The 20,282-nt window shown below is 46.2% G+C and overlaps 3 protein-coding genes across 11 annotated transcripts in view; 1 reads left to right on the forward strand and 2 right to left on the reverse strand.

Annotated features, from left to right (window-relative positions):
- Positions 1–15,398, forward strand: part of LOC128887796 (CREB-regulated transcription coactivator 1-like) — a 39,652-nt gene extending 24,254 nt beyond the window's left edge. For 6 of the 9 annotated variants that reach the window (XM_054144140.1, XM_054144132.1, XM_054144134.1 and 3 more), the window contains 10 exons: positions 1,566–1,671; positions 1,761–1,911; positions 3,095–3,193; positions 5,691–5,849; positions 6,227–6,352; positions 6,692–6,853; positions 8,780–8,842; positions 9,754–9,825; positions 10,045–10,207; positions 10,697–15,398. In XM_054144140.1, the coding sequence (XP_054000115.1) occupies positions 1,566–1,671; positions 1,761–1,911; positions 3,095–3,193; positions 5,691–5,849; positions 6,227–6,352; positions 6,692–6,853; positions 8,780–8,842; positions 9,754–9,825; positions 10,045–10,207; positions 10,697–10,914 (1,319 nt within the window). In that variant the 3' untranslated portion in view covers positions 10,915–15,398. Of the gene's footprint in view, positions 1–1,565; positions 1,672–1,760; positions 1,912–3,094; positions 3,194–4,712; positions 4,761–5,690; positions 5,850–6,226; positions 6,353–6,691; positions 6,854–8,779; positions 8,843–9,753; positions 9,826–10,044; positions 10,208–10,696 lie in introns of all 9 variants that reach the window. The other 3 variants (XM_054144135.1, XM_054144136.1, XM_054144137.1) reach the window with 3 other exon arrangements.
- Positions 1–20,282, reverse strand: part of LOC128887797 (mucosa-associated lymphoid tissue lymphoma translocation protein 1-like) — a 92,794-nt gene that overhangs the window by 27,033 nt on the left and 45,479 nt on the right. The window lies entirely within an intron of this gene.
- LOC128887798 (uncharacterized) lies at positions 15,382–20,241 on the reverse strand. Its single transcript, XM_054144143.1, has 3 exons — positions 19,316–20,241; positions 17,885–19,232; positions 15,382–17,805 (listed from the first exon to the last, which is right to left on the reverse strand). The coding sequence occupies exons 1-3, from the start codon at positions 19,528–19,530 to the stop codon at positions 17,572–17,574; spliced, it is 1,797 nt and encodes a 598-aa protein (XP_054000118.1). The 5' UTR covers positions 19,531–20,241; the 3' UTR covers positions 15,382–17,571.

Here is a 20,282-nt window from a genome sequence, read left to right on the forward strand (position 1 = left end):
TCGCTTGTTAACTCGACGATACCGAATCGCGTCGCAAAATGTTTTTATCCGAACGCGAGGACACGTATCGTTTAGACGCGAATAGTCGCTCTATTGAATATTTGATTCGATATCCAGCAGCGATTCAGTCGAATTCCCTTGCCTACGAACGTTCTCGCGCGTTTTCATCTCTCCTGTCCCTCTCTTCGGAGCTGCACGTAAATAGTCTTTACAAATTGACACGAATACGAAGCGACGAAGTCGAGAAGCGGATCGAGCATTCGAGGTTCATCTTTTTCTCGAGATTGCCCGGTCGTTTTTCCACCTTTCATCTGGAAACGGAACCCGACGATGGTCTGAATAATAATAATATTGGTCGTTCCGCGACGAGCGCGACTAATCTAGGACGTAATCATGCGACCAGTAATGGACCATTTTCGTTTGGAAGGATAACAATTAAGAAGTTCATTTATGCGTTTATTATACCGCGCGTCTCGTGTAAAAAACGTTAGCGTAAATGATCCCGCCGCCATCGCACGGGGGAGGGGGCGTGCATTATTTCGATTAATTGGTCGACTCGTCGTCGCTTTCCGCGCTTGAACTTTTGCTCGTGCCGGTTTCACGGAGATCGTTCGTCGTCAGGAATTCCCTCATTATCATATTACCTCGTTACCTCGTTGCACGCCGACGCTCGCCGCCGAGTGGTTGGCCGTTGGGTTTCGGCGATGATCGAGCCTTTGGATATTAGCAAGCTATCGTTTCGTTAAAGGTCGTCTCATTACAACGCACGCGTGTAAATTGCATCGATTTGACAGCTGAACGACGCTTTCGACGAATCGTTCTCTTATCTCGATTTAATGAAATATCGCATAACTGCTCGTCGCGCAACAATTTGAGTTTTTTTTTTTTTTTTTTCTCCGCGAAACCGCGGTAATCGTACACACGCCTCGAGTTCGTATCCGTCGCGTCCGCGTCATCGAATTCTACCGTAGAACACCGAGCAGGATTTCCGAAGCTGTCGAAAGTTTCCTGCGGAAGCGTCCTAATTGGTCGAATCGCAAGACAGGTCATTGGCCGCGGGGTGGGTTTTCCGATTCCGGTCGCTCGGTATACGCGCCTTCGATGATTCCCTCTTAATCTGGCACCGACCGGCGACACGAGGGGATCAGAAATGAAACGTTATACCCGTAGTAACGTTAGCAAGTAGCATTACATGGTGTTACGTTGCTGCCGTGAAATCGGACGCGCTGCCTTGGAAATATGTACGACGACCGTCGCTATCGAGGTAAATTGTGTTTGAGAGCGTGGGTGACGGAGGACGGGATGAAATTGAAACCCGTGAAATCGCGATTCCCTCGAATCGTCGCTTTCGACGAGAACGAGGAGTTGTAGGGAACATTGGGGGTGAAAGTAACGAACGTTGGTGTTTATTCACGTTCGATTTAATCATTTTTCGAAGTGGGATGCTTTTGGGCCAACTATCGGAATTAATATTTTATTTTTTGCACAATTTAGACGTCCCTTAGCTTTTTTACGAGAATATTTATATTTCCGCGTTTCTTCTGATCGCTGTATCGATTGCACAGATCAACACACGATGAGCGGATCTGGAAGCGAGAACAGAGACCTGCACCACGGATTCATCGAACGGCCAAGATCGTCTTGCGAGATGCCTAGAGTGCCTGGGATAAAGTGAGTCTCGCACGCCAATTTCTTAGCGCCGCATCGCGTAGTATTTTCCAAACGATTTTTATCGATCTCTGAACGTGTTTATCTTGCAGCATATATCCGAGCTCTCAGCCACCGGGACAACAAATCCCAATAGGCAACAATACAGGATCGTTGCCCGATCTGAGCAACGTCCACTTCCCATCTCCTCTTCATACACCTTTGGACCAGGAGGATCATTCGAGCAGTACACCGTTCAGCAATGTAAGTCCCGGCAATCATATCACACTCTCGAGTTTTTCTCCTCTCGTCTCAATCTTCTATATGCATTCTTACAAGGCTGCACGTTTCCCATCGACTATACACCCTTCCGTTTCGTACGGTCGCGTTTCTTTCTTTTCATCGTGTCGTCGCGTCCCCGCGAGAAAATTCCTGTCCTTGAAACTCGTTGGATAATTCTTCTTAACGGTCGACTGGCCTAACGAGCCACGTCTGGCACGGCCGTTAATCCGTCTGCCATTGCGTCCGTCCTATGAACTTTTCAAGTAAAGCAAATTACAATGTCGAAGTCACGCGTCATTGTTCTTAGCAACGATAACCGATGTTCCCCGGTATTATTACCAGTCGTCTGGATTTCTATTCCGTAGGACAGGATTTTTGTCCGAGCGATAGAATACAATTAAACCAAAATAACGATAGATCCAAGTTAACCTGTACAATGTTCGCTAGTTCTTTTCCGGTAGGAACAAGAAAAAGATGGAAGGTCTCGGTATAGTTGCGTTCAAGATCGAGTTTCTTTAACACGTTCACTGCCAAACTGATTCACATGACAATGTCTGCAGGTCTAAAATTTTATCTCGAAACGATTAGAGACTATAGAATCTAACATTTGTCGTATTACTTGTTTTTCTATTCTCATACAAATTTACGAATTCTATCCAAATTTGCTCTCATTAACGCTTAGCTTCGAAACGAATCGTTGAAGTGCCTTAGTGAAAAGCTCTGTCACCCATGTATGAGCGACGTGGCGATCAACGCGTTAAAACGGTGTTTAACGATAGCCGGACGCGAAACTTTCCTCGACACGCGTGAAAAAATGCACTCTCAGCGATACGTGCGTCGCCGATAGCGAAAGTAATCGAGGACGGCTTTTCTTAGCCTGGCTCTTCGTAATGTATAAAGTACCTATCGAAAAATATGTAACGCGTAATCGAGAAATTCTTATGAGAAAATTCTGTCCATAGCGATAGACGCGCGTTCTGTTTGCGTGAACTCTGACCTTTCACTTTTTTTCTCGATCCTTCCTCTCTTATTCTCCCACCTCTGTCCGTACGAAGAGATATCAGGTAGCGTTATGTTACGTATACGTAGTACAAAAGCTTAGGTAGGTACTCTACTTCGATACGAAGATCTCTTTTGAAATGGTCGTACTGCTGGTATATTCCAGAGTCCTCAAACGAGCAGTCCCACAAACCTGTCGCCGACCAGCTTGGCTCAAGCTGGTAGGCTATCCTTTTCACAGGATCACAATCCGACCAGCGCCCAAGTAAATATCCTTGCGATCCCGGTACTAGTGTTAGGTTAGGGTAGACAAATACCGTCGACTTTCCAGCAGACTGCCGTTTAGTCGACGCGGTAGAAGAACGTATGGCGAAACTCGCCCTCGACCGCCGTGAAATCGTAAACGATGCTGAAATCGACTAGACGGTTTAGTCGACGGAAAGTCGGCAGCATACGTCTAGCCTTAATGCATCGGTAGAGAATGTTGCTGCACCAGCGAAGTGGCCGATGCGACTCGTCTCTTTTAAAATTCTTATCCGTCTAGTAAAAATTACTATCAACTTACGCAGAGTTTTATTTACGTAAACTCTGAACAAACGGCGCGCGCTTGGCTACTTCGCGCCAGATTAGAGACGCATAATATGGAATCGAGGGATCTTTGCTGCGACATCGAAACTTTTCCTCGACTCATCGATTCGCACCGACATCGCTAAAGTTTTAAACGCGGTGGAATCGCGACGAAAGGAAAAAGATGCCTCGCCTCCATAAGGCTAATTCGTTCGTAAGAAACGGCGAACGACTGCTGCGCGTACATAGCATTGCATGAGAAGAGATATTCTGTGCTTTTCTGTGCTTCGTAATCACTAGTTTGTTTTGAGTACGTACAATTTCACGGCGCTTCCGAAACCCCGACACTTTGGATAAGAAAAGGTGCAGTTTTAGCAACGCTGCGATAGACGATCCGCGTCGCTGGTGAATTAATAACGAACGAAAAAGATAAACGCGAGTCGTAGATTACTCTGTAGAGAAAGCCTCTTCGTAGACCAGGGCAGTCATTTCGTTCCTTCGTGACCGCTGATCCGACTTAAATACGAACGATTATGAAGGGTACTTAGAAATGTTTTACTGTGAACGTAATTATCGCGGCACGCCCATCGGCTCGCGCACTATTTCGATACAGCGTCATTATTATTCTTCGATGAAGCAATCTCGGGCATGGTTTGTTAATCGCTATCTAGATTAGTGGTAACGTAGCTGAATATCGATTTTATCCAACATCGTGGCCGTAAAACGTTAATGCGCTGTAACAAACAAGCGCAACTATGCAAAGAAATTCTTTCACGGAAATTCCTCGGAGCCGGCTAGTTAAGCTAAAAATATGCACCTTCGTTTCCGATTACGAAAAATGTTCGCCGATAGTCGTTTCATGCGCAACACCGGTATTCCGTTGAACGCGTTTGATGCATGCTCGTCGTTTCGTCTAGAAAATTTAGCGTCGCGAGATCGAACGACTCCGCCGGGTCACTAGCGGGGGTAAATTATTTCTTTCGTTATTCATAACTTCGACCGGATAGAGTGGAAGAGATGGCGGCGGGTGATTATTTTTGTAACACGAAGAGAGCCTCGATCTCGTTTCTTTTCCATTCTTGTCGAAAAGGCTGCGTATTCGTTGACCCCCTCGAACACATCGCCCTCCGGTACGCTTAGCGATCACTCTTTTCATTTCTTTTTTATTTTTATTTTGCCTTTGTTGTAGTGTTTGTTTTGTGTTTGTTATTTTACAGAACCATTTATCAGTGCCTGTTAACTCTAGGTTTCTTCACACGTGTAAGGTCAGTAGTGATACGTATTATTTTTTTTTTTCTTTTCTTTTTGGTTTCTAACTCGCGCTAGATCTAGATATTACTACCGACACGACCCCCTCGATTACTAGCTTCCAAATATTTTGTTGTCCCCCTTCCTCCATATCGTTTCGCTTATTACATAGTAACCAGCTTGTGGACACACATTTAGCGTATACGTTTAGCGATAGTCTAGCGTACACAACATCACGGTTTACCACGTCTCGATTGCTGAAAATAACTAGTCTCCCGAATGATCCGTTAGCCCGTCGAAAGAGTAGGAACGCCGATTGAAACTTGGCGCAGCGTAAATGGAAAATTTTTGTCATACAGTTTCCGAACTCGTTTTCTTGGTACGGCTGTTCCTCGGCCAGCCCGCGATAGGACGGCTATATCACCGGTGCTAGGAACTACAGCATCGCCGGGAGAACTTTGCCCGCTAAATGAATCCGATATCGTTGAATCTTGTGAAATCTTTGCGTTCGCGAGAGTTCCAAGAGAGGGAAGTTTCATCCGACAAGCCGGCAGCTTGGTTAATTTTTCGCTCGGGAAAAGAACTCGGTCTTTTCATCGCGTTTACGAGACTCGCCAAGAATCGTTCGACAATGGGACGAAAAACTTGATTTTTATCCATTTACGGTGAATCGATAAAAAATAAGGCAACGGAGTAGCCTAATGTTGGTTCCGTTCGAGCACGAACGAGAGTCAACTCCGCCTCCGACGGTCTCGCTTCCGGTTTTCAGCGATCGACCATGGCACACGCATCGCGATCGTGGTAAACCGCATCCGTGACTTTGAATGTTCGGTATCGACGTAGAGATCGATTGTGCGACCTCGTTGCGGCTAGCAAAGCATTCGGGCTGGCTACGCGTAGAAATAAAAGCCGCCGGGCGATCGTTAATAGCGATGGCTGTGAAACAGGGTGTGGCGCTGGAAAACAGCACAAGTACTTCGCAACAGGATCTTCAGAGCTATTCGCAACAACCGGGGCCGCCGCCGCCGACGGCGACGTCCCACAGTCCAGTTGGCCACTACATTTATCAACAACCGCCGCACAGTCCTGTGCCACCGCAAAGTCCAGTTAGTATATACCGCACTCTTGTGTTTCTTTTCTCTTATGGAAACATTTACACGCGAGAAATCGAGACCGGACTGAGAAATAGCTAGAAGAGTTACGATGGAATTTTCAAATTGTAAGTTTTCGATCATCGAAAGTCAAAGCTACGAAAGATTCGTTCGTTTGTTGAAGTTTGCGTATCCGTTCGAAGAAGTTCTCGCGTGTCAGAATAAGTGATTTAGATCGTCAGGGGTTAATCGCTTCTCAGTTGTGCGCACGAAAGAAGGTAACAGCATGGGGCATCGCGTGATCGCTAAAGAATCGTCTCTCGCCGAAGTTCTTTTTGCTCCGCGAGAACTTTCTTCGACATCGTTTCATTCATTTCCGTGTTTCCACGCAGAAATCGTCGCAGTCGCATCAATCGCAGCAACAGCAGCAACAGCAGCTCAACTCCTTAGGGTCGTACAGATCCTCGCAGCAGGTGAACAGGCCGTCACCACAGTCGTCGCCTAGTCTAACGGTTCAGGTAAACGAAACTAGTCTCTAGTTGCATTTAAATGTATCTCGAAGAACTGTTCGCGATTACGATACCGCTTGGTAAATACTTTTCTCGCGTCTTCGCGATACGAAGACCGATGTTTCTCGGATCTTCTCTCGATTTTCTATAGAACCAGTCGTTACGTACAATCTTGCAAACCTTTAAGCCAAAGGTCTGCTCGAAGAGCGCTGGTATTTAGAAACAGCATTTCTCTACGCGTAGATCGATGTCATCGTCTCGATAAGAAGAAAGTTGATTTTCCAGCTTTACGAAAAAAACTGGCCGAGTCGCGGTCGTTAAAGGGAGGATGCTTTTTGCCGGTTGCAGGGAAGTCCCTTGAGCTACAGCAACAACCCGTCGGCGCCTCCTAGTCCAACAGGGCATCCGGGTCCACCGAATCTGACGTCGGACGGCCTCGATCAGAACAATTACTTTCTGAATCAGGCGCAGGCGGCGGCTCTTCAGCAGGATTTCGAGCAGTTCACGATGGTCAGTGAAATGTCCCGTTTCTGGTATAAATCTAGTTCTAAACACGCTGAAAGACACGCTTGCGCTCGCGCGCGGTACTTTGGCGACGATCCAACGATGCGTTCGATTGACGCCGACGCTTCGCTTTGCATACCGAACGAAAGGAATCCACGAACAAAATTGGGCAGAATCGTTCAGTTCGTCGGGCTTCAAACGTCGCATCGAATCCCTTGATCCGAATATCTTTGATCGAGAGTGTGGTTTTCGCACGCACCTCTCCCGTGTCGACGCTGCGATGCATTTCGTTGCGCGATCGACAGCTCTGCTCGCGATTCAAACGCAGAAATTAGATCGACGGGCTAGCTCTCGACGATTGATCGCATTTTCTTCAACTTCGAGTAAGGTAGATGGGTGTCAAAAGTAGCAGGAAGCGAAAATAACACGTTTGGTATACGATGAAGAGCAACTATTTTTGTGATATAAATAGTTTCTTTTTTTTTTCTTTTCTTTTTTTTAAATAATTTGAGCAGTTTTTACAAAACCGTATCGCGAATCGAAATTGTTACTTTCGACTTCGGACTATCGTACCATGAAAATTTGCGACCCACCTACGTTCAATTTACCGATTAATTTACGAATCCTGCGAGCGAACGACTAGTCGTCCCGAGTCGATGAACCAAGAGGAACCTGCGCGTGGATGCGTGGTTTCCGTTTGCCCACTTCGCCGCGTAATTGCATTTCGCGTGTATCGTTGGTACTCGTGGTGCACGCGCGAGTCCCTAGAAATTCGCGTCCTCTCGACCATCGACAAAGCAGGAATGTCAACGATGTCGAGTCCTCTGTCGATCGAAAGCGTCCGACTGCGAGTTTTGGGATTCGAGTAAACGAGGACTTTAATCGGATCTCAATTATCTATCTAACTTCTGCGTATGGAAAGCAGCTGGCACGAATCGAAGAGCAATGTTACGTCTAAAAATAATCGAAAAGTAGGGAAACTGCGGTAGATAAACCTTGCCCAGCCGCTACGAACGATTTTCCCATATCGTTCGATCACACTTTTACACGCTGTTCGTGCTTGATGTTTTATTTCTTTCTGTTCCGCCGTCAAACGACCACGATGCGGTTTCCTTCACGGCTCATGGATTTCGTACATTTTTTTTTTTCCACCTTCGTTTACGGCGACCGGGATCGCCGCGATATGAATTATTCCATGCGTACGAGTTAGCATGAATTATTCCGTCTCTATCTCTCGGTCTTGGCGCGTTTCTCGTTTTGGCCGGCAGACATTCCGTCGTTCAAAAAAGGTCGAAAATTATGCGACTCGTCGAACCATGAGCTGTAGGTGGTATCGCGGTCGCGTGCATCGCCGAGTATCCTTAGCCATTATCGACGCGACGTGTCGACGAGCGATTAACCTCTTCGCTCCTGAATATTTTTCTCTCTCTTTTTTTTTTTTAACGTTACACGCAAAATGTTTGAAAAAGGATCCGTGTACATTACAATGTACAGCAGGTCCGAAGAAGTTGACGTAATCCTCGTTTGAAAACGTTCAACCGCGAGATGGTCGCCGGTAAAGATTCTTCGGCGTTGCAAAGCCCCGTGAAAGAACGTTTTCGAGTCTGAATTGACTTTTATCGCTGTACACTGCATGCGCTCGCAAGTTTCTTTTTGTAGCGGATAATGTCTTTTGTTACGCTCGTTGTTGTTGAAATACATATGTTTCCATCGCGCTCCGTCGCTGATCGATCGAAGCAGCCGCAACAGTTTCGTTGTGTTTTTCGATGCGTGCTTCCTTTAAAAAATATCAGCCGAAAAAAACACACACACACGCTCGACTAGAACGTTCTTGTAAGTTCCGCGCTGCCACATCGAGACCCACCGATGTCTCGTTCTGCGTTACACTGAAATGTTAAGCCTTGATGTTTATCTGTTGCCCGCATCCGTCAGGATTGGCCGAAATTCGCGCAGCAGCTCATGGAACTTGGTTGCACCTGGACCACGCAGATAGAGGTGAAACAACGCCCTTAGCAAACTATATCAAACTCATTACTTTATTCTCACCCTCCCCCTCGACACTTACGAGCTTCCGTCGCCTATTTAACCGATATTTTCTGCGGCGCGACATCGAAGCGTTTCGTTTTGGTGTTTGGTTACTCCGTTGTCGAACGTTACGGTTACCAGGTTCGAGTTACCGCTAATAAAATTAGTGAACACGATCGAAACAAATCTCGCTAAATATGGCAGACGAAAGCACCGCGTTACCGATACTTAATTTTCTTGATTCGCGTGAGGGTCGGTCGCGGTTTACAGGACTTGAACGATTACTGTTAATCGATGTAACCAGTGATAGTAAGAGATGTTGCGAATTTGACCGCGGAAACGACTGGGGTTGTTAGTCGATAAAAAGTACAAGGCAATGGACCTAAACAGCTTTTCGCCTGCAAGGACGGCTACTTGACGCGGGACGTACTTTATGTTCGTACGAATTCGGACCGATAAAGTCGTTACGACGAAAATGGCCCGAGGAAGAGGAAAACGGTAACACCCAATAAAAAAAAAGTCTCGAACGTGTCCTCGAGGGAAGACCGGTGAATATCATAAAAGCGTTTACGGTTCGAACCGATCCACCCTTTGGTTCTCCTTCTTCGTCGCTTTCCTTCCGTCGACGCGTTTCCTTCTTTCCCCATGCTGCATCCATCGACCCGACGTCTTCGATTACGACCTCGCGCGGCATCAGTCTCTCGCGAGGTGTAATCTACGGCGATGGTATTAACGGGAGATCGAGAATCGAATCGTTGTTCCTGCTTTCTTACGTTCATTCCGATTCCTCTTGTTTAACGGAAGAGCGCGCGCATAGACGTCGCTCCGCGATCGAAACAATGCACTCGCTCCTTTTCATTTCCTTTCTTTTCTCGCTTCAGATGGACACGCCTGTGCCGACCAACACGATCGGATCGTACATCGGCGAAAACCACACCACGACTTACACGCAGGTGAGCTGATCGCGATTAATATAGTAATTAGCTTCCTTTCCACAGAGAAGTTTATATAGTTTAGAGTCGAAAGTTCCTCGTCGTAGAATCGTTTCTTTGAGATCGAAATATGTCGGAATCGTCGAAAAGAGCGTAATTTCGCGCGTACTCGCCTTAGAGATGCCTTTACTGTAATAATTTATCGAACGCGAAGGTTCATTCGCCCGAATCTCCTTGCAGAACGACGTGATAAATGTCGGAGGTGAATTGGGCAGCGGAGATGCAGGTTATTTCAGCACGAGCCCACAAATGGCGTATCAACCAACGACGACGTCGACCGCCACCACTACCACCCAACAACTCACGCCACAGACACCGAACACCCCGACGATCATCCTCACTGGTGGGTTTCTATAAAATTCATAGTTCCGTTCCAACAGGTGTTGGTTTAATGCCATGGCAACCCGTGGAAAAATAACGAATACAGAGAAATCCTCATATTCCGCGAAACTACTACATATTCACGTGTTGTTCAATTGGTTCCCCTGGAGATTCCAAGTAGAAATGAAAAGTTTGCTAGGGGACGCATCGTAAAATAGCGGTTGAGCTGTAGCACAAAATTAGTAGCATATTTCTTTAACCGATTCGTATTTTCGAGGACTCGATAAATTTAGCGACGTATGCAGATTCTTTCTTCGTTGAAGCATCGATTCAAATATCCACTCGGTACATTCTATAATTAACGATGTTGTCGAGTAATATCGAGATAAACTAGATACTTGTTGTCGAGATAAGAGTGTCGTTCTATGTGTTCGAAAGCGTCGAGAATGAAAAATTTCGCGACGGTAGAGTTAGGGTGGTACGACGAATTTTAAATTATTTTCGTTGGTAGACTTTTCCGGGGCGGACGACCTGACGAACCCGGAATTCGTAAAAGACCTCGGGACGGCGATGATGGGCGATTTCGATCCAGATCTCTTTCCGTCGGACGACGCTCTCAGGCAGGGCCTCGGCTCCATCGACGTGGACGGTTTACAAATGCTCACCGACCCGACGATGGTCATATCCGATCCCAGCGCCGAAGCCCACTTTAGGCTAGATCGACTTTAAGGCGAGACACTTTACTCATTTGCGATTATGCGCTGACTATATTACGTAGGAATACAAATTCTTATCTGTCCTGGTGTCGCGATTTATTCTTGGGACACTTCGACAAATGGGACCGAGTCTTGTTCGTTCGGTCGCCCGACGCGTCTCCGACGAGCGATCGTTTTCCGCGATCGCGATCGATTCCCTGTTAGATATCACGAGAACCGGACCACCGATCGGATTCGAAGCAACGGTGGGACGAATTGAAAAGCATTTGCGTCGGATATTCGGCCGGCGACCAACGAAATCGATAAGTCCCGTTCGTGATAAACCCTTAATCGAGGATTAAGTAATACAAATCTTTATTAACCTTTTTTTTATTTTATACTACTTTGTACATTGTATCATGTATGATCTCTAAGAAGCACAAAACAAAATGTCTACTGATTTATACATGCTTTTGTCATATACGATCCTAGTAAAGTAAATCTACCGTTTAGGTGATGTTAACGTTAGAAGGAAATTACCGTGGGTTGATCGTTGTGCTCCTCGTCGAGCGAGTCGACAGGGTGTATACTTAATAGGGAAGAAATAGGAGCATGAGAAACGCGTGAAGACACGAACACGAGAGAGGAGGGAGACACCTTTCGATGTTACCTTGCCGAAAAATTAATCGAGCATTCGAGATACACTTTGCCCTTTTCTTCGTCGCGCACTTTCATTCGATTTCCGAACGCGTATATCATCGACGTTTCTAGAGTATTTTCAGTGCGAGAGAAAAACAAGAGTAACACGGCATACACGGTACAATCGCCGATCAGTGTCGAATCGTTTGACGGGACACACCATTTCACGAATGCTTTCGTTTTCAATATTGAATTATACACAGTGGTTGCATCGCAATATCAGGATTAACCCTTTCGCTGCGGTACACGGATGCGAATGTATACAACGATATGGTATCGACTAAACAGAAGGGAATGAAACGATAGGTAAAATTGGTAATTTTTTTCCAATCCATTTATACACGTCCTTCGCAAACGAGAGCCAAGTTGTCGAGCAGCAAAAGGGTTAACGTCAACCGTGTTCGTCGCGAGGTGAAATTCGTCGTCGAAGATCGTGTCCACGTTAACGAGTGATCGTAGCAGAGTTCGATTTCATTACCGTCGTTTAGTAGAGGAAACGAAAATGTAAAAAAAGAAATTCCCCTAAAAAAAAAAAAGAAAGAAAGAAAGAAAAATGCGCGGAGACCAACGTATCTTCGCGCGCGTACCCTCGGCGGTCGTCAATTGTTTTTTGAAAGTAACGCGCTGTACTTTGTATACACGTCGATTAATTAATCTCGCGCGCGCGCGCTTATGCGCCAAGTTAGAATAACTCGTTTAAAGTATAATCTATAAGGGAGAAACAAGAAGAAAATGACGCTTATATCTGTATACAGTGTACGTAGAGTAGCGGTAATCGACCTTTTTCGAACGCCATTCTGCACTCGTAATTCGTAAGCGTAGACCCGACGAAAAACAAAAAAAAAAAAAAAACAAAAACAAAAACAAAAGTGACACGTTTTTACGCGATGATAGGACTCAGGCCACACCGTACATTCGGAAGTGCTAACGAGTTGTTCGAGTTATCCGATTTATCGAAATTTTTTATACCGATAGAGTTTTATTCCGACCAGTACCCGGAGATTCGTTACGTTGAACAAGGAAAAGAATAAGACTTTAACGCGTAGTTATCGTTGCTGTGATGTTTTGCAACCGTTGACGGACGCACGAACACGCGAAGTCTGCAGGGTGTTTCGCGACTCCGACCAGAATCTGCGGAACGAAACGAGTTAAGTTCGTAGTATTGAAACAACCTGTATACAACTCGTTCGTGGAGGTCTTGTTTACTGGTGCGTGTTAGATCGATTATAGAATGCTTTACCGCTCCACGATCACGTGTGAACGCGAATCGAAGTCGGTCGAGTGATTTCGTTCGGTGCAGCCAATGTTGAGGAAAACGAATTAGCGAATTAGCTGCGAAAGTTAACGGGTACCTGATTTCTGATTATTCTGATTTCTGAAAAAAATAGTCACTGCCCAACTTTGATTTCTCCGATTCGCTCCAGCCCGAACGAACACGCTCAATCGTGCCTCAAGGTACGGTTGTCTAAAGTTTTAAATAGAGTTCCATTGAAATGAATTTTATAGGGTTACGCTTGACACTTGTTGACAGTTTCATAAAGTTTATGCCTCGCCTTGTTTCGAACGTGGCTCGGCCGCGGTCCACGCTGTGTCGTCGTCGCCGGTTCTGAACAGTTCCCGCGAGTCTGAGATATCGGGCGTAGTGCCTATCGTGCCTGAGCGCAACATTCGATCGTTTCTATATTCGATACAGGACCTACGATTTTAGCGTCGGACAATGGAATCTGAAATCCCGATTGCTCGTATCACCGCGAATGTCATAGTCACGCAGTGGGTAGCTCAATACTGCGTAGATCCTCGACGGTTATCTTTTGTCTCGTTACTTTCCACTGTTTGCCCTTCGATCTCGATCGATAGGCGGGGTCACGCGGGTACACGACAATTTTTAAAATACGTAACCGTATTCTCCTGTAAATAAGACTTTAAAACTCGCGTGTACGGACTCGATCGCAGTAAAGATTTATTGAACGGTAAGGAAATAGTCTATGCGTTGACATTGTAAAAAGTCTAATTATTGTTGCAAATTAGCGAAGAAGCCGGTGTTTACCAAGGACGCTTCTTTAACTGCAAAGAATATCTATGCTCGAGAGCAGCTTTGCAGGCACAGAGACGTCCACATTTTCCTTAGATTCGTTACTAAATGGCCAGCTCTGTATCAACGCGTGCATCGTCCCTTCGAGGGGTGACGAGGCAAAATAAAGCGAAAAGTAAGAATGACGAAAGTGCTGCTTCGACTTGCAAGTGCCTACAGAGATACTCTCCGGTGTAGTTGCTTAGCTTTGTCTGAGGTAAACGATCGGTAAAAGGAAAGCACAAGATTAGGAAGAAGCTCGAAAAGTTACCGCGTTAAATCGAACTCTCTTCCTCCCGATTCGCTCTGTCCCACCCGCAAAAGTCTCGTCGCGCGCGAGACGGTGCCAAAGCGCGTAGACGTTCGTCGCTCTAGATTGTAAGATCATTCTGGTGGTTTCGTGTAAACGTGCAATATAAAACGATAATATATCACGCGATCCGCCGATGATCGTCTAAACGTGTAAGCTACTCTAGACTCGAGCTGGTAACGTCAATTTTTGTCATTAGTGGATCACCTTCTCCCATTTCCGACACTTCTCTTTTTTTTGTGAATCGTAGTACTTAAACTCGCGACCAGCTGAGTAAACGTCACTTTACGGTAGAGATGGACAAAATCCGTAATAAATCCAAAATAAAATTTGTTAATCAAGCGTTTCTAATGTTGGCCTTATTCCACGTTTGTCGTTCGAGTGACATTTTGCCCATCTCTGCTTTACGAAAACGTCACCATTGCGTTTCGACTGGCGATAATTGCGAGCTAGCGAACGGAACCGATGGACGGTAGAGCGAGTAACGAGGTGTGATCCGTACGTGAATATTATCGCGCGTAGAAGCGGGTGCTGATACCGCGAACGTGAAATTGGGATCGAATTTATGGAATACCGTGTCGTGTTCTCGTTAATTCCATCGAAGGATGAGAAAATCTGTGCAGCGAGATCTCTTCGAAGTTAAGATGTCGTGCGTTAGAGTGATCTTTACTTCTCGATTTTGATTATATCGTCTCTCTAGAATCGTGCCACTCGGCGAGAAAATGAAATTGATGCGGGGGAAAAACGAAACTCGACGAGAAGTCGTCGAGTCTTCGTCAGAGTCCGTGTTTCCGGTTTCGAGGAAATTGACAAACGACCAAAGGCATCACCGACAAATTAATCGTTTCGAGCGTAAATTTAAAGTAGCACTTAGCGATGTTGAGAATCATTTCCGTTTGCATCGACGGTGTTGCGCAAGATTCGAGGCATTCTCTCATCCACGTTTTTCTCTTCTCTTAATATACGTGTACGAATACATACATACGTAAAATAAACCATAAACGCACTCTTCCTTGCTCTCCCTCTCTCTCTCATGCACGCACGTACACACGCTCTTTCCGCGCCGAGAGAAAGAGAGTGGCTTGAGGGGTCTTCTTGTTTTAGCGTCTCGAAAAATGATCATCCTCAAACTTGACGCGTGCTCTTGTCGATTATCGAGCAAAGTTTTGCCAATTTTTATAACTAGAAAATTAATCTATAGCAACGACTGAAATCGTCGATAGAGGTTGAATTACGAATTTTTACGAAATTTTTAGAAGAAAAGAATGAAAATTGACTAGGTATCGATACTTGTAAGAGTAGTTTCTTTTTTATATATCTTGACCTCCAGTTTGAAAAATATGAAACTCAGAAAAGCTCGTTTAAGGCCTGGCTCTTCGGCCGTGCATCGTTAGAAAGAGTAAATAAAACTGGATTTCTTAAAAAAAAAAAAAAAAAACACCACTAAAATGAAAAGACCCCTTAAAGAGTCGACGCGTCAATTTATCATCGTACTCGATAAGAATGCAGTCTCAGCATGCGTCACTACCGCGAACATTTTTGCCGCGGCGTGCAATTAAAAAGTAAAATAGGTAGAAAACAAAATGGAAACGGAAAATCGAAGGTAAGGGAGAATAGCTACACGAACTGATCGTAGCATCAGAACGCGCGTGAGTTTAGGAACGAAGGAGACATTGTAATATTTGTATATAGCCATGTTATCGTGGTAAAGAAATCACCTATATTATTATAAATATTGCGCATATATATACATATATATACGTGTATGTATATGTATATATATATACATAAATAGATCTAAATATTAAGTCTGTAATGCCGTTACGTTGTTGTACCATATTATTGTGAACACCATTTCTCAGACATCGATTTTTTTAAATAAAAAGAAAGTCTCTATCCACATAACGCTAAGTACCAAGCAGAGTATCCGTCGTAAATCCACCGCACCGTGTACGATTCGATTTTCACTTTGTCGCGACTTGCTCGTCTCGTCTCGTCACGATTCCTGGCGCCTAGCATCGTCGTCGCGACGCGCGACGCTTCGTACGCTCACCAGCCGCTTTCACCGCGACTTTCGACTACGAAAAACGGCGAAACGATTCTTTCGGAATTCATAAAGAAAAAAAATAGGCACGTTGATCGTTGACCTGAATTCGAAATGTAACACGATTTTACGAAATTCGTCTCGAAGCTTATCTTTTTAATTGTTCGCGAGAGGATGCTCGGCGATTCCTCGCGACGAGATCGGTGCCTGAACGTTCTACCAACGAGCCTTCTTGTCAGACTGATGTTCGTACTAATCTACCTAATCAACGACCAATTCGCGCAAGCGCTACCATCGCTAAATATCTGCGCCACGAAATCAGTCTGCGATCAGAAACGCGACGAAGGAGTACCCTCGGGATGCGCTTGACCAAAACTGTCCGCTTTTCTTGCCTCGAAGACGTTGGCAATTACATTCACCGATTAGAACGGAATCTGAAACATCCGCGAACTGTCCTTCCCTGATCTTAATCATTTTACCCATCTTTAAGGGACACTTCGCGGATGTTCGTTGCAAGAAAGGTGTATCTGTTCGCGCGCGGATCTATCCGCGATCGATCGAACCGAGTTCGAAACCGCGGGGCGTGCAAAGCGAGCCTTCGATCTCGATCGGCTGTCCGCCGATAGCTGGAAACTCTGCGGATCCTAGATACACATACACACACGTACACAGCGGACGTCCGACGCGACGAACGTACGAAATAAAAAATAAGAAAGGATAGAACGTCACCTTCGGCATTTCTCGCCTAGCACGACACCGTGGCCCTTCGGCCCGTCGATGTGTAAACAATTGTTTCATATTGTTGTAAAGTAGTACGGTGCATAAGAAGAGATGGATGGTATACAATAGGGGACGGCGGGGCTTGCCTGTGTCGAGGACAAACGTCAAAGTCTCTCCCCCCACCCCTCCCGATAATGTAAGCGCACAAAAAGAGGGTTAACGATCTATGTGTCTTCTGCGTGTTTAATCGTATCTTTGTTATTAAATCTTGAACGTCTACGAATGCGTTTCTCTGTGTATTTACCTGTGTACCCGTCTTTCTTTTCTTTCAGTGGCTCCGTTCATCCATTCCGCGTGCGGACCACCTGGTGAATCTATGATTTTCGTAGAGGAAGTAGCAAGTAAACGAGAACAATCACCGCGTGGAAACAATTTTCGAAGTGCGATATTAAATTATTGTCAAACTTTTGATTTTATTGTCATCGATATTTTTTTATCGTTTTATTGTACATCTTGTTCAACGCTCTCTGTCGTCTCGTTTACAAAACTGCAGGAAACTTTGCGTTGATTCCAGATTTCTCGAGCGAGAAACACAGGAGAAGCTCGTCGGGAGCAGAGAGTATCGAGAAAGCTGCTACACCCTCGGAACGCACTCTAAGTACGGATCATTATAACTATATATGTCTACGTATCACTTATCGATATCACGCGCTAAATAATACTATCATTTTCCCGTCCGACTTTTAAGGCTCCAACGATGTATTTCATCTCTACTAAATATTCGCTTTACATTCGCGTCGACGTCGCTCACGAATTCCAGTAATCGCTCGTGTCCCCCGTCGCGACGCTAGGTCTTCGAGGTTTGAGGACGGAGGACCCGTTTAATCCTCTTAAATCGTGCCAGAGCTACGCCAGGCTCTCCCTGCAGACCACCGAAAGCATCCCCGTATTCGGTTGCCAGTGGACCAAGCTCCTCGTTGTTTCCTGTCAACGAAGCCACGGAACCGGACTTTCTGTCCGACAAAGAGCTCTGTTCCGCTATTGCCTTGTCGTCCTCGCTCGCTTTCGACGTCAATCCCGACTGTTAGCGAAGGAACGATATCGACATTTCAGTAAGGAAATTTCTACTCTTATTCTATATTTTCTCTTTCTTATTTTACCTTGTCGTCGCTGAGGTCCCCGTGCAACTTCAAGTCCAAAGCCACATCGGCAGGCAGGGTGTGGATAACGCGACCCTCTTCAGACCTTGATCTTCTCCTACCCTTCTTCCCCGCATCGCGATCGTTTCGCACGAAATATATCTGTCTCGGAGACGCGCGCTTCTTCACAGGCGTGATTTTTTTAATCGGTGCTAGTTGCTCCGACGAAGACCGTTTCTTCGCCGTTTCTCGTATCGATCTTTTATCACCGTTCGAGGTCGTATCACTGGCGCTTCGAGCTTTGGCCCGATTGCTACCATCGTTCTGTCTCTTTTTACGCTTTACCGATCGCTTCTCACCGGTATTCCTCGTCCGAGGCTTGCCCGAATTCCGCGGAGATCTCTTCGACAGACTTTTCACCCTCTTCTCCGGCTGTTCGGCTTCCTGCTCCCCCTCCTCGTCTTCCCGCTCGTGCATCTCGTCGAACTTTGCGTTGTTCTCCTCGATTTCCTTGATGCGCTGATTCTCAGCGATCTCTCGTTTGATCTCCTCCTTGATCGAGTCGATTTTCCGCTGGATCTGCTCCTCCACCCGTTTCTCGTAGTCCGCGTCAGCCTGCTCGTTGCTCGCAGCTTCGGAATTCGCGGAGTTTTCGAGTTTGGCAGAGTCCTCCGACACTTGGGCTTCCGCGGTATTTATCGCAGGAGCCTCGGCTTTAGTTGCCTCCGGACTCGATACGTCCGCGATCTTCGTCTCGTCGTGTTTGGAAGTTCCTCCGAGACTCTGCGTCTCGCCGACACCTTGCTTGTCGCTCGACAGGCCTTCCTCTTGCGTTTTCCTGTCCCCTGACGCCTCAGCGTTCAACGACTTGGCGTTCTCGTTACTCTCGACCTCTGTCTGATCGTTCACCGTCAGAGATTGCTTGGAACCGCCTGCCTCTCGTTCGAGATTCGCTTTGGATACCTCGTTCTCGTTTCTTTCACCAGCATTCCTTTTCGCCTGATCCCCTTCCTCGCCGGAATCCTTGTCTTTGTCGGATTTCGCGTCTTTTAAGGATGTCTCGGCGTCCTTCTCCAAGTCAGTCGAAGGCCCGCCACTGCTCCCCTCTTTCCCAGTCATCCCCACGTTCTCGGTTTTCTTCGAATTCTCGTGATCCCTTTTCACTCGCACGTCACCGCGTACTTTCCTCTTTCCAGCTTCCTCGTCCAATGATTCTCGCTCATCAAACGCCGCAGTGTCTTCCGCCGCTCCAAGAGACTCGTCGTCGACTTCTTCCTCGTAATCCTCTGACCCAGGGATGCCTCTTTTTACGACGTCCTTCGTCTCGAAGTCGTCGTACAAACTGGACCTCTCCTCTTGGTCGACGAACCTGCCTCGGGAACGAAACATTATTTATCTTTTACTCTTTATACGGGGCTTTTATTTAGACAAACAAAATGTGCGCATCTCGACCTGTCGAAATCTTCGTTAACGCGGAATTCGCCGCCTTTGTAGCTGGCTTCTTTGTTCGAGGAGCCAGCTACCGATTCGTCCTCAACCTCGTCCGCGTATTCAGATTTGTCCTGGTCGACGGCTGCTTCGTAGTCCCCAGATTCCCTGTCGACGAGCCTTGGGAGGTCTCGAGAGGAACGACCGGTTCTCGGCGAGGTTTTGATAGCTTTGGTCATCGAACGTTTTAGCTCGGATTTCGCAGCGTCGTTCGAGATTTTCGGATTGCTCCTTTTGGTTCGAACACGCTTGTCGGTGAACTCGGGTCGGCCAGGGGTCTCGCTGTTCTCGATTTCAGGGCTGAGTTTACGCTCGCTTACGACGACCCTCTTTTCCCTTGGACTTCGGAAGATTTGCTCGATGGACGCGTCGAGTTTGTCGCGTTGCGTCTCGGCGAAGTCGCTACTGGAAGAGAAACGACAGAAGAACGCGGTGATCGAAATCAAATGGCGCAAGTTCGAGCGACATTCCCGATACACGTAACATTGTCCTAAAGTATTTCTCTTTCGCAGGGTAACCGCGAGTAAAAAAGATAAAATTCTGCATTCGGATGGTGCGACGAAGTTGTTAGGAACGATAGATACCTGTAGGTATCTTTGACGAGTTCCGAAGCGCAGTGCTGTGTGAACGAGTGAATCAGCATCGACAGGACGAGAATGTACGCGCAATTGTACCGAAATCGTTCGTTCATGGTGTCACAGACGTGGCATCGTAGCGCTGATTCTTCTCCTATGAATGCACGTGCAGAGTTACTTTCATATTTTGGTGTTTTTTTCAGGGAAAATCGTATCGGGCGACGTCGGTGCCGCGTGAATGAGGCAGCGACAGTTCGAGTTCGATCCAGAAGAGTGCTTTTGTTCCGATCGACGATTATTTTCGGTTAGTATATCGAGAGTTCTGTTTAAACTTACTTAAAAAAATAGAAACAATA

This window comes from Hylaeus anthracinus, unplaced genomic scaffold (genome assembly GCF_026225885.1).
Source record: "Hylaeus anthracinus isolate JK02 unplaced genomic scaffold, UHH_iyHylAnth1.0_haploid 11989, whole genome shotgun sequence".
NCBI classification, from domain to species: Eukaryota; Metazoa; Arthropoda; class Insecta; order Hymenoptera; family Colletidae; genus Hylaeus; species Hylaeus anthracinus.